The sequence below is a fragment of the Carassius carassius genome, chromosome 49 (assembly GCF_963082965.1).
Source record: "Carassius carassius chromosome 49, fCarCar2.1, whole genome shotgun sequence".
In the NCBI taxonomy this organism is placed as follows: Eukaryota; Metazoa; Chordata; class Actinopteri; order Cypriniformes; family Cyprinidae; genus Carassius; species Carassius carassius.
The window spans coordinates 21285811-21299704 of record NC_081803.1 but is presented as its reverse complement, the minus strand read 5'-3'; the positions used below and the strand labels follow the sequence as shown (position 1 = coordinate 21299704).

At 37.3% G+C, this 13894-nt stretch overlaps 1 protein-coding gene across 2 annotated transcripts; it reads left to right on the top strand.

Moving 5' to 3' along the window:
- The first annotated feature begins 815 nt into the window (after positions 1–815).
- LOC132132750 (rabphilin-3A-like) lies at positions 816–12117 on the top strand. Of its 2 annotated transcripts, none has more exons than XM_059545267.1 (16): positions 816–991; positions 2765–2894; positions 3255–3338; positions 4987–5143; positions 5309–5347; positions 5435–5629; positions 6670–6822; positions 7008–7087; positions 7210–7284; positions 7777–7886; positions 8140–8266; positions 10140–10196; positions 10422–10573; positions 10744–10825; positions 11001–11097; positions 11885–12117. In XM_059545267.1, the coding sequence occupies exons 1-16, from the start codon at positions 867–869 to the stop codon at positions 12016–12018; spliced, it is 1797 nt and encodes a 598-aa protein (XP_059401250.1). In that variant the 5' UTR covers positions 816–866; the 3' UTR covers positions 12019–12117. The 2 variants fall into 2 exon arrangements, with proteins under 2 accessions (XP_059401250.1, XP_059401249.1); XM_059545266.1 differs by having other exon boundaries at positions 5432–5629.
- Positions 12118–13894: the final 1777 nt, after the last annotated feature.

Here is a 13894-nt window from a genome sequence, read left to right as displayed (position 1 = left end):
CTGCTAGAAGTGAGATTACCTTGATGTATTTAATACAACATTCTGGAAGGTTGTGGACAAATGGAACAGGGGTGGAGGAGAGCAGGTGTTTTTGCTAAGGCTGGCTGGTGGTTGGGTGTCTATAAGCCCCAAGGCGTATATAAATCACAGCACAAGAGCTCACTAGAGTGTATTATAGGTAATAATATCAGCTGCTCTGGAACAGCTGGGGTTCTAGATTGTGGATGTATGCAAGGTTGTTGGAAACCTCAGGCAGGTGTAGAAAAGAAGCAGTGTTTGCCAGGCTGATGAAGACGTGTTCATATGTGCTTTCTATGGAAATGGCTGATGAGATGAATAGTGACAGTGCTGGTGAGAGTGTGATGTAATTTCAGAACAGAATCTCCCCTTTACTCGGTCTCTATGTCCTCCTCCTCTTCTTTTCAGCCCTAGATGGCCATCAGTCATGTCCTCTGTCACCTTGACATTTTCAATCAGCGGTTCCAGTGTCTCCGTGGGGACGGAATAGAATTTGTCCAACACGCCGGAAAGAGCAGTGCATCGACTCATTAATGATATGACATGCTCTAATGTCAAAAGGCACCGAGCAGATTTCACTTTCGCTGGAGATAAAGAGCAAAACAGCTGTTGTAATTGCTCTACCTTTTGAACATTATTTCCTGACCGATGCGTCTCTCTGTATGCGCAGCACGGTGTTCCTCTAAAATCCCCTCTGTTGGTTGATTGTGATTGGGTAATCATACAGACAGATTGGGCCGCTGGGAGCTTTTGGTCATATATTAAAGCATTCTCTGCTCCAGTTTGGTTTGGCTGCACGCTGGGTGTAATTGACTGTTGTGCTTGTGTGCTTTAAGACGGGCTGTGAGATGTACGGCAGACAGATGGAATCCACCGCTGGAATCGAGGAGCTGACGGACGAGGAGAAGGAAATTATAAACAGCGTGCTGGCACGAGCCAAGATGATGGAGGCCATGGAGCAAGAGAGGATTGGGTGAGACATTGACTTGAAGTCGTGTTGTTGTTCTGCTCAATCTCCTCTATTTCCGTTGTGCTTTATATGAAACCGATTGTTTCAATGCTGATTCACAGGAAAAAAATAACAGAATTAATGATGCAGACGTCTTCAAATATGAGACCGATTCAAATTCTGCTGTGACGTAGCTCTAAAGAGACTTTTTTTTCAGTTCAATGTTGATTCAGTTCAGTTCAATAACAGTGTCGATTTTGCAAATTCCATCCATTATGAAACAAATTCAGCTCCACAGAGATCTCAGTGTGAACATTACTCAGCAGATTCTTCTCAGATCAAAATATCTATCATCATATTCATTGTGTAGATTTATTCTCCTACTGTATGTCAATTATTGACTCATTTGTGTGTTTCTATTTGTCCCATGAAATATTAGGAGTAACAACTGCGACAACCTTGATATTTTAGTTAAAGTAAATAATAATGGAGGTCTCTTCAGATGAAAAAAGAGCCATGTTTATCCAATGAAATATTTCCTCTGCCAGATGGAAAGAAAAATCACAAATGAGATGTCTTTGTTGTCTCAACTGTCTGTTGAAGATAGGAGTAAGATTAAATGGAGACCAAATTAAGACTTAATTCGTTTTACAATATCCATGATTTTTTTTTAAGTTATCTTCCTCAATAATTGTCTAAGTTGTGTCCTTTTGTATTCATCATAAGGCAATTTTGGGGAAAAAATTGAGATGAGGTTAATACTTTTGGTAAAGAAAATCATAATAGAGCACTCCATTAAGGCTCTGTTCATTTCTGTGCAAACGAAATATTCCTCTGTCCAAAAAAAACTGTTTCAAAGAGTAATACAATCAAACAGAGACCTAATGTCTGAAACCTGAAGCTTCATGCTTGTTTGGTTGTGTTTTATATTGTCCACATGATTTAATTTTAAGCTCCCTACTCCTACAGTATGTGTCTTATGTTTCCATTTTTATTTCTAATATGGCATGACACCTGGAAAAAATTTGATATCAAAAGTTGGGCTTTGAAAGACAATTGATGTTCAGAAATTTTATGGACTTAATGCCCTGACACTATTAGATGAGAACAAAATTTGAGCTGAATAAAGACACCAACTTTACAGTGATTCAACTGAACTGATTGAACTAAATTAAAGACACTATTGTCTTCTATAAAGCTGCTTTACAACTTGATTTACTTTCATAATTGCTGAATTTTTTAACATTGGCACTATTAGTTCCCTGTTAATTTGATTAATGTGAAGCTGCCTTGAAGCAATCCATACCGTATAAATAAATGCATTTCACTTTTCCCGAACACTCTGTCTTCTACTGGTTGACCAAACAGGTTTTCATATAAACGTGTTATCCTCAGGGTCACATATGCTATCATATTATCACACACAGGACTGGACTCAGTAGCTCCCGTAGCAAAAGCAATACTGACCAACACCTGAGAGGAACAAAATCATCGGTTCGGTTTCCTCTCATTCTGCAGAGCAGTTTCAGCTCAGGCACATCTGTCCAAGTAATTGAGAAGCCAAGTGTGCTTAAGTTTTTTACAAGTCAAGAGTCAGCCGAGGAATGTACTGCAAGAAATGAATAGTGTTAACTAGACAAGAACAGCCTTCCTTCTCATTCTCTCTCTCTATCTCTCTTTCTGAGCACTTTGCTTGTGAAACATCTCACTGTTCTTTACGTCAATACATTACAATAACGACTTGGAGGATGGGCAGAAGTGTGCTGACGTTATACTTGGATGTTTTTTGTCCCGCAGGCGTCTGGTTAATCACCTGGACAGCATGAAGCGGACAGCCTGCGGTGATGGCTACTCGCGTTGTTTACTCTGCGGCCAACAGTTCGGTCTGACGGGCGTCAGAGCGGTCGTGTGCGCCGAGTGTAAAAAGGTAAACATGCATTCGCCAAGCCTTTGACCTCATGCAATTATTTAAATGCATGCTGAGTCTTTCTTCCCTTAACGATTGTCCAGAAATAACCCTGCTGAAATGAATGTGTGATATGCACTTATCTTTATTATCCCCAGCCTATAACTGAGTGCACATTTGAAAGGGATTCCAATCAGTCTGCATGATCAAAAATAATGACACGGACTTCTGCGATGCATGACCCAAGGATCAATAAACTGTTTAATGACCCCAGAGGGGATGTTTAGTGTGTGGCTGTTTTTAGTGATGGAACTTAAGGCCATCTGAATGCGTTTAAACCTGCGCAGCCTCCTGAGGCCCGTCTGTGTTTCACCCCCACAGAACTTGTGCACTAAGTGTGGCGTTCAAAGCGTCACTCATTCCAGTCCAATATGGCTGTGCAAAATCTGCAGTGAGCAAAAAGAGGTGAGATGCATGGAGGCATATCTCAATTGTGTTAGAGCAATAACAGTTTAGACAAAACCTAAAATTGTCATCATTTTCTGTTCTTTCCACACTAATGGAGACTTTTCCAGCTCATCCTGTTCAGACAATGACAGTTCATTGCTACCGTGACTTTCAAGGTCCAAAAAGTGCCATTAAAGCATCATTAAAATAGTCCATGCGACGTGCGCTAAAATCCAAGTCTTCTGAAGTCATATGATAGCTTTGAATGAGAAACAGATTTAAGTCATTTATTGTAGAACTCTTAAATTACTTTCAGACGTTGATGCAGTGTTATTTTAGATATTATTGACATAATATTATGGTTTTTGTTAATATAGTTTGAATTCAATTTTATTTTTAAATATTCTTTTGGCAATTTATTTTTAGTTAATTTGAGTGATTTGGTCATATTTATTCATTTTAAAAAATTGTCTATAGAATTTATTACATTTTATTTAGTTATTTTAGTACTTGAACTAAATAAAATGCTAAAATAAAATAACTAATTTTACAAAAAAAAAAAAAAAAAAAAAAAAAATATATATATATATATATATATTTTAGTCTTGTTTTATTTTTATTGTTTTATTTAACAATATTTACTCTGGAATGTTGTAAGCAAAAATGGTGCACTGATTTGAATATGCAAAATCAGAAGAGCACAAGTCAAGTGCTTTTTATCACTGTGATTACTTTAAACTGTAATTTAATGGAAATAAGTTGAACAAATATTGAAAATAAATAAATAATTTCTCACTCACTACATGAAAACATCATGTGAAACATCATGTGAGCCATTTCCTGTTTGGGTGAATTATTCATTAAATTTGATATGTATGTAACTGTACTGTGAATCCTTCCTGTTTAAACATCTGTTTTTATTTTCAGAAAAGTGTTTATGCATATCTGCACTTACCTGGCATTGACGAGATCCTTCGTTTTGACGGCTGTGCAGACGTTGCGATGCTTATGCAGCGATGTACATGTCTGATTAAACAAATCCATTTCTACAACATTTTTACATCAACTCCTAAATGCTCAATAAATAATATTTGAATTAATCCATTGAGCTGCTGACATTTTATATCATAACAGCAGCGTAGAACTGAGTTTCTGCATTTTTATATTCCAGCCATTCCAGCTCCCAGCTGATGCTTATGTGGATGGTAATTGGCTGAGATGAGATTCACAGGTGCTGTAAAAGAAAACATAGTAAGATGTAATGCAGCATTGTTTTTGCAGTTACCTGGGTAGCATAGCAATCCATCCTATTTTTCAGACTCTATGAATTCCAGCTAATGGTGTTATATACATACAGTATATTTGATCTCCTGAGATTCAACTGGGTTTGAAATTGCTTAGCTTTTTTTTGTGTCTTTAAAGCGTATCAAATTACTTGGAAAGTGGAACAGCAAAGATCTGCAAAATGGCTGATTCTTAACCTAAATTTACATTTCTGTCTTTGGCTGTAGTCAGGTCAAAATTAGTTTAGCAGACTCTTACAGTTCCCTCATGCAAGAGTTTACTCAACTGAGCACAAACATATGTTATTAGTGGCGAATTAGAATAAATTGGTGCGCTAAAACTACATCAAAGTTGCCAAATGATCATTTATTCTTTCCCAAAGATGCTGAAGCGGTCTGGTGCCTGGTTCTTCAAAGGTTTACCACATCAGATCTTACCCGCTCCTTTACCGATCTCTAATAATAGAGACATCAGAACCACCAGTGCACCAACTTCAACCGATCGAGAGCCTTCCGTATCATCACGGCCAAAAAACGGAGGTAAACCCAACAGTTTCAGTTTTGCTTTGCATTTGACTAATTCCTAGTTACAAATTCTCAGTATCATGCAATTAATTTTTTTTATGTATTCGCACTAGGCATGGGTAATTTATTGTAATGTTTTCATAATTCATGGTCCAAAGAAAATGCTATATTTCTATTCAGAGAGCATGCAGGTCACGGACAGAGAGCAGCAGGTATCTGGTAAGTGTCCTGCATTACAATAACACTAGGAGGAAATAAGACTTACGATTGCAGTATCATTTTCCTGTTTTCTCCTGTGCTCAGCAGAAACGATGCCCCCTAAACTAGACGAGCATTCTGTCATATCCCAAAGAGCCCTAGAAGAAGACAGAGGAAGACAGTCTATGAGCAGGAGCACAGTTCAGTCCGGACAAACTTACTCACCTGTGGTGAAGAGAGAATTACCGGCGCTGAGCTCCAAACCTCCAGTGTCGACCCTTTCCATGACTCCCATACAAAAAGGTGAGAGAACTCATGTCAGATTCACATAGCATAGGCAGTAATGAATCTGGAATGGGGATATTCTACAAGTGTATGTGTCCTTTGATTGCATCGCAGTTCAGGGGTCTTATTAATAAAACACACATACGTTCGGATTTAATCCTAAATTCCACGGATTTCATTCTATGTCAGAATTCAGGAGCATATAAATACTAAATAGAAGTCAATGGCTACCATCAACTGCTGGTTACCAGCATTCTTCAAAATATATATTATATAATATATGTTGTAATCAGCAGAAGACGGAAACTCAAACAGGTTTGGAATAAGTAAAGGGTTAGAAAATAATGACAACATTTACATTTTTGGGCAAACTCTCCCTTTAATATTATGTTATGCGCAAATAAGCATCTGCTTAGTGATAATCATGTCACTGCAATTAATTCAGTAATTATATTCTAAAATATGATTTCCTGGAAAAAATAAGATTTACAAAATTATACCACATTATACACACACACACACACACACACACACACACACACAGCTCTGTCTATTAAAATGTGAAGATGAATAGACAATCATAATATGCATTTATATTGCTATATCTGCAAATGAACAACTGTTTTAAATTTAAGATGGACTAGGATTTAAAAAGGAAGTTTTTGTGCATATATCAAATAGTGATGTATGTTCACATTTAGGAACATTTTGTGGATGTCTTCATAAATGTGGCCCGTGGGCTTGTGAGTAGAATGTTGTATGTTTGAATCCCACAAGCTTTTAATTCGTTGCCATTGTGCCCTTGATCAAGACGCTTAACCTCAGATTGCTCAAGTGGGACTGAACCTGTAATAAGCGCACTGCAGATTGCTTCAGTTAATAGCATCAGCTAAATGGCTTCTTACAGTTGGTTGATGCATCTGGATGTGTTATCGATCTGGATGTGATTACTGTGTATCCTTACTTAATTGTTTTTAGTATCACACTGTTGCAATTGCACATTTTGCTTCCCCACAATCTGCACAATAAGAGCACACGTCACTTGGTATGATTTCTAGATCCTGTGAGTCGATCGGAGGCCATGGCATCACCTGCTATACAGACCAATGCACGTTTGCCAGCTGCCAACATCATTCCCTCTTCACGCCAGCCACCCCCCCCCACCGCAGAGGATGAAGAGGACGCCAACAGCTATGACTCTGATGATGCTAGTAAGATGCTAATTTGCACTGACATATGGACATGTTTGTACCCCATGGGAACCACAGAACAAAATGGTTTACCGTGCAAGTCTTGCATCACAGATTGCATAAAATCAGCAGACGTGTGCATGAGACTGTTATTCTTCAGTGTGTGCTTTTTTCATGCCTTTAACACGATTTTGTCCACTTTCCAGCCACTCTGGGCATGTTGGAGTTCAGTCTGCTCTACGAGGAGGAGAAAAACGAACTGCACTGCAATATAATCAAAGCAAAGGTATTGTCTTCCTTCCCTAGAACATTGATGCAATTTATTTTTTCACTGGAAAAATCTTTCTGAAGGATCATGTCTCGCTGTGTTCAACTGCTAACCATGCAATTATTCCATCTTTGGGGAAGGGTCTCAAGCCCATGGACTCCAATGGTCTGGCTGATCCTTATGTGAAACTGCACTTGCTTCCAGGAGCCAGTAAGGTAGTGGTCTTTAAAAGAGGTTATGTGATGTGAAATAATTCAATCTACAGGAAAAAATAAAAATGAAGCACATAAAAGTTTGAATCTGACAATCTTCTCAGTTGGATTAAAAAAAGAAGTTCTCTACCTTACATGCCTATGTTTATATTTAGTCTTACTGCTCAGTGGAGAAGACTAAAAGGCTAAAACGCTCTTCTGACATATACATCAACTTCATTTTTAGATATGTTTAGGTATAAACAATTATACTCAAGTTAGCTCTGACGACATTATCGCAATGGCTTTTGCCGTTTTTATTCAGAATGCATGTAATGCACATGTAAATGTATATATGTGGATCACATTGCAAAGCTTAGCATTGGATTGGATTGGACTCTTTCCAACTGATGAATATTAGTTCAACATAACTGCAACATGAAGCTGTACAAGTAGTTGTAGAAATGGTAAACTCACAGAATGTGATGGATGCATGATATTTTGTTGATCTCTTAGTCTAACAAACTAAGAACAAAGACGATTCGTACCACCTTGAACCCTGTGTGGAACGAGACGCTTGTTTATCATGGCATCACTAATGAAGACATGCAGAAAAAGACTCTCAGGTAAAAGCAGCTTTACTGTATTTAATGCACTGAAGCTTTCAGAGGTAAATGAACGGACAACATAATGCAAACTTTTTACAGTTCTCCTTCCTCAGTTATTTGCTTGTTGGAATGAGCTGACTTGCATTTTATTTCATTGCATTTACAACGAGCCTCACTATGTATTTGGTTAGAATAGTTTGCAGTGGACTTAATTAAAGCGGTGACATTTCCCAGAGTGGAAAGGGTCATCATCCGAATTGTTCCCTGGCAGGCTTTCGGTCAGTGATGAGGATAAGTTCGGCCATAATGAGTTTATTGGAGAGACACGTGTGGTCTTGAAAAGACTGAAGCTGAACCTGAAGAAGACCTACAATGTGTGTCTTGAGAGAGTGATTCCGGTAAGCTGAAGGGGACCGTAAAACATTTTTTAGATAGTTTATTGTCATGGGGTCATTCCTACACTTTGTCCTTTAGACTAAGCAGGTTGGTTAAAACATTTTTTAATTTCTTTTGAATTTTATTCTTATCAGAGGGAGAAAATGTAGTATAATAACCCTAACAATCTCGACCAAATATTTCACACGTGATCTGGGAAAATTTGTCCCGTTGACATTTTTACAAAACAACATGCAGTTTAATGTTTTAAGATAATGCAGGATCTGTTTCTTTATCTGAAAAGATCTTGAGGAGTTTTGCATTGCATAACTTGCTCTACAGTGGATCCTCAGTAGTGAATGGGTGCCGTCAAAATGAGAGTCCAAACAGCTGATAAAAACATCATAATAATCCACAAGTAATCCACAGCACTCCAGTCCATCGGTTAATGTCTTGTGAAGTGAAGGAAGACTCATATTTTTCACTGGAGGAAGACTCATATTTTTTATGGACTGACTAAAAGCGACATTTTAAAGTTAAAATGCTTTAATGATGAATTTGTTTCTTAAAAACATGCAGCTTCTCACTTCACGTTAAAGGCAGGGTAGGTAAAAAAATGTATAAAAAATGTATGTTTAAACTTTATTTATATATCAATAGATAATTAAAATGTAAGTACTCTGAAAAAGAAAGTATAAAAATCGAGTGTCTGTAGACCTCTCACGACTGTTTTAAAGACAGCTCATTATTTCCATTCACTCCACCCCCTCCCTTCTGGGCTCCTATAGATTATTTATCGTCTCTACTACGGCTCGCTAAGTAATGTTATGTTAGCTATATTACGCAGCTACGTGTGCTAATGACACATGCTTCATGAAAAAATAAACAAAAAAATATGTATGATCAAAATACAAAAAGAAAGATTTACCTGTCCAGCAGAAATAAAGCCATCAAGGAGTCACTTTTCAGCCCCTTGAGCTCCCTCAGTTCTCGTCATCGCTGGAAAGCCACGCCGATATTAACTCGTGTTTTATTTCTTTGTTTATCCAAAGACTTTTTGTTCATTGCCTTTTCTTGTACTGTTACTGTCTTCCTTTTTTTGCCTGGTTTGCCTTCACTAACTGCATAGGCTGGTACTGTGAATTTTGCTTGCTGTTTCTCTGCCATTGTTTTGGTATTCCTAGGATCCGTGCCTGTTGAATTCCTCAAATCAAACGTGCGCGCACAAGTGGGCAGGTCATGTGTGGCAAAAGGGTGGTTGCCATGGTTGCGAGAGAGTGACAGTCGCCTAAGCCAATCCTATGTTTCGTCCCGAAATGGAAATAATGAGCTGTGTTTAATACAGATTAAACTGTCTAGAGTCACTCGATTTTTATACTCTTTTTATCAGAGTACTTACATTTTAATTATGCATTGATATATATAGAAAGTTTAAACAAATTTGGAAGAAAGTTGTTTATACATTTATTACCTACCCTGCCTTTAACTGATGGCCTGGAGTGGTGTGGATTATTGTGATGTTTTTATCAGCTGTTTGGACTCTCATTCTGATGGCACCCATTCACTGCAGAGGATCCACTGGTGAGTTATGTCAAAGATAATTATTGAATGTGCATAATAATATTTAAAATGAGCTAATTTAGAAAAATTGTACCTCGATTTTACAGGAATTTGTCAAGCGCTTTTTAAAATGATTATTTCTAGGTTAGGTACTAAACATGAATTTGTTTTGAATGGGGTACATTTATGCATGGGAAACCATGTGGCATGAAAGATTACCATTTCTTGTCAAATATGCAGTATTGTTTCATGGGGACATATAATCCAAATTGTAGAAATGACCCAATTTGACTTTGCATTGTATTGAATTGACTGTGTTTATCGCCTGGATCACAGGTGAGATGTACTGCTGGCGCAGGTGCATCTCGTGGCATGGCGCTCTATGAGGAGGAGGTAACTGCATCATACATTGTGTGAAATAAATATGAAAATAAATACTTACAACACTGTGTTCCCAAGAGAGCATTATCATTAGATTCTGGTTGGTATTATCACCATTGTGCACCTGTGTGCATAATAAGGCATCTTGTTAAATGGTTCAGCTAAATGACTGATCTGTTAATTAGTGTCCACAAGAAGATGTATGGGTTTACTCCTCTTCTGTGTGGCTTTTTGTAGTTGAAGGACGACGAAGAGGGAGAGGAGAGGGGACGTATCCTGATTTCTCTCACCTACAACAGCCAACAAAGTCGTCTGATTGTGGGTGTAGTTCGATGTGCTCATCTGGCAGCAATGGACTCGAATGGCTATTCAGACCCCTTTGTAAAGATGCAAGTATACAGCAATCTAATAAAAAGCTCCAAAAAGCACTTCTTAAAGTGTCATTAAAATGTTCTCTGTAAGAAGAATCATTTGCTTGGTAGAATTTGTTTTGTGAAAGTCATTACGCTCATTTAACACGCTGGGTTTTGTGTTTCTGAATATTCATTCTATTTTTCAGTCACTTGAAGCCTGACATGGGAAAGAAAGCAAAGTATAAAACTCAGATCAAGAAGAAGACACTTAACCCTGAGTTTAATGAGGTACTCCTTCTTTCTGTCTGTGGTGCTAAAACCTGCAGTGAACATCTTGACACTGACGTCACACCATGACTATTGTGACACCACTGATACTATTATGAAATAACTTGTTTGGGGCATATATCGTATGAAATGGACCTGGCAAGGTTTGTTTTTATTTAAATTTTTTTGATTTCAGGAGTTTGGCTATGAAGTTAAGCATCCTGAACTGGCAAAGAAGACGTTGGATGTCTCTGTCTGGGATTATGACATAGGAAAATCTAATGATTTCATAGGTGAGAAATATATATGTTTGTGATGTGTATAAAGCCCAAGACCCAACATCATACTATATTGGCCAACATGGAAAAAAAAAAGTGTCCATTTAAAGGAATAGTGGAATAGTTCTCCCAAATGTGCTCACCCTCAGGCTATCCAATATGTAGATGAGTTTGTATCTTCTTCAGAAAATATTTGGAGAAATTTATCATTACATTACTTGCTCACCAATGGATGTTCTGCAGTGAATGGGTGCCGTCAGATTGCAAACAGCTGATAAAAACATCACAATAATCCACAAGTAATCCACACCAGTCTAGTCCATCAGTTAATGACTAGTGAGGTGAAAAGGTGTATGTTTGTAAGAAACAAATCCATCAAGATGTTTTTAACTTCAAATGAAGCTTTGGTGTAACGGTAAAACTTAATAATTAATTGTTCAATTTAATTATTAATTGATTATAACCAATGGTGCAACAAATCAAGCCTTAATAATTGATTGGTTTCTTACAAACAAGCAGCTTTGTACTTCACCAGACATTAACTGATAGACTGGAGTGTTGTGGATTATTGTGATGTTTTTATCAGCTGTTTGGACTCTTATTCTGATGGCACCCATTCACTGCAGAGCATCCATTGATGAGCAAGGGATGCAATTGCAATGCTACATTTCTCCAAATTTGTTCCGATGAAGATAGAAACTCATCTACATCTTGGATGACCTGAGGGTGAATACATGTTCAGCAACTTTTCATTTTTAGCTGAACTATTTCTATAAGCTTTTCATGTGTCTCTTCCGCACAGGTGGATGCCAGCTTGGTATCACCGCTAAGGGCGAATGTCTGAAGCACTGGTATGAATGTCTGAAGAACAAGGACAAGAAGATCGAACGCTGGCATGTTCTGTTGAATCAAAACAACATTGAGGCTGATGACTGAGGTCTCGTATCTCCAAAGACGACAGTATATGGTTCCATCTTCCAAATGAAGAAATCTTGCTTCCAAGCTCGAACTGCTTATAATGTTTACATGTCATCCCAAGAAAAAAAAAACCTTTGTCTTTGCCTCTCCCGAAACCCTGTGATGAGCTGTAGTGGTCCAACTGAGAAAAACCTAGAAAACCCAGTTACTTTGTTTTTCTGGTGGGAAAAAGACAGTGTGTGATATTCTTTCACTCAGTAAATGCCTTAAAGAACAAAACCTCATGAATACAGATGTGACACAAATATATTAGTCATTAAACCCTGCAACCAAATCAATTCAAGGACACTAGGGAATAAAAAGGACTTTACTCATTTAAAGTAAATCTAGTTCATGTGAAATGCTATTGTACACACTATTGTTTGGCATTAGAAATATATGCTGTCATTGCATATGTCTCTTATTCATTTATGTTTATGTTTCAATCACTATGTCACAGATGAGAAAGACTGTGTAAAACAAATTGTGACTATAAAGTTTAGAAAAGTATTAGAGTTGTATCCAGTAAATGACAGGTTGCACAAGTTCAGTATTGCATATGAAAATATCCTGATGTTATGTGCATGGAATTCATGGACGTGTTCCCTAATTATACGCTATTATCATTGTGTTGTTTGAATTTATTTCTGTAAATGTTTACGGTTCAGAAAATGGTGTTGGTAATTCACAATACCCAATAAAGTGTTCTCAGCTATTGCCTATGAATCAGTGACGTGAAGTGTCATGCGAAGCCTGGGTTTTTGGTGTTGTGTCTGATGTTAGTATACTATCTTTCAAGGTCATGTTCTTTAAAATCATTCCCGAAGCTCGACCTTCGAACAGTGACGAGGAGTTGGACTTCCCTGGGTCTTTCATGTTTACCTACATCATTATGGAATAGATAAACTCAATGTTTCCTTCAAGATGACAAGAAATGTATTTGCTTTTTTCCATTAGACATAAATGCATGTATTTTTCTTTAGCTATTATGTTTAGAAACTTATGTGTCATAAGTTTATATGTCATAGCCAAAATGAATTGCAAAAATTTGGACTAATTTCAAACATACAGGTCTTTGATGTGTCAGGATCCTGTCCTGACAGTCCTGTCCATATTGTCTCTGTTCCATGTTTCTTTGTTTGTTTTGTGTCTAAGCACATGGTTCTGTCTTTGTTTGTGTCTGCCACATGCTCTTCTTGTCCCACCTCCTTGTTACCCCTGGTCACGCCCCCTTGTTTAGCCCTTGTCTGCTTGATTGTTTTCACCTGATCCTCATGTGTACTGCTCTATATATTGGGTTCTCTTTCCTTGTGTTTCTGCTGCTTCGTTTTTGGTTTTTACTTGTTTCTTGGCCCAGAATTTATCCCTTTGAGCTTTGATCATTATTTTTGATTGTTATTCTAGTAAGTCTAGTTTTGTCTAGTTTAAAAGAAAGGGAAAGTATTTGTGTTTTCTAATCTAATCAAGGTCATGTTCTTTAAAATCATATATATATATAAGTTTGCAGTAACCATGGCTACAAGAACCATGATTTGTGGTGTTATTGTTAAAACCATGGGTAATTTTTGTAAGGGAACCTGAAAAAAAAAAACTTTCACAGGAATGTGCCTGAAAGTGATAAACGGGCCTAATTTTTATCTAAATGTTTTATAATTTATTTTAATATATATTAAAAATGTATAAGGTGTGCATTGTAGCTGACACCTAAGTGAACACATTACAATTGTTTTATGACTGCAAGTCTTTCTCCTCAAATGTTATTGAGCTTCAAATTTGTGGTTGAGCCCATGTGAAAAAGTAGCACAATTTACATTTGATTTACTGTTTATTTTAATAAATATCAAACATTCAATTT

Excerpts from the sequence above, each read along its gene's own strand:
- LOC132132750 (XM_059545266.1), top strand. The coding sequence starts at position 867 with ATGTACGGCAGACAGATGGAATCCACCGCTGGAATCGAGGAGCTGACG. Across the intron at positions 3,339-4,986 it reads TCTGCAGTGAGCAAAAAGAG|ATGCTGAAGCGGTCTGGTGC; the intron begins GTGAGATGCATG and ends TCTTTCCCAAAG. Across the intron at positions 5,630-6,669 it reads CATGACTCCCATACAAAAAG|ATCCTGTGAGTCGATCGGAG; the intron begins GTGAGAGAACTC and ends TATGATTTCTAG.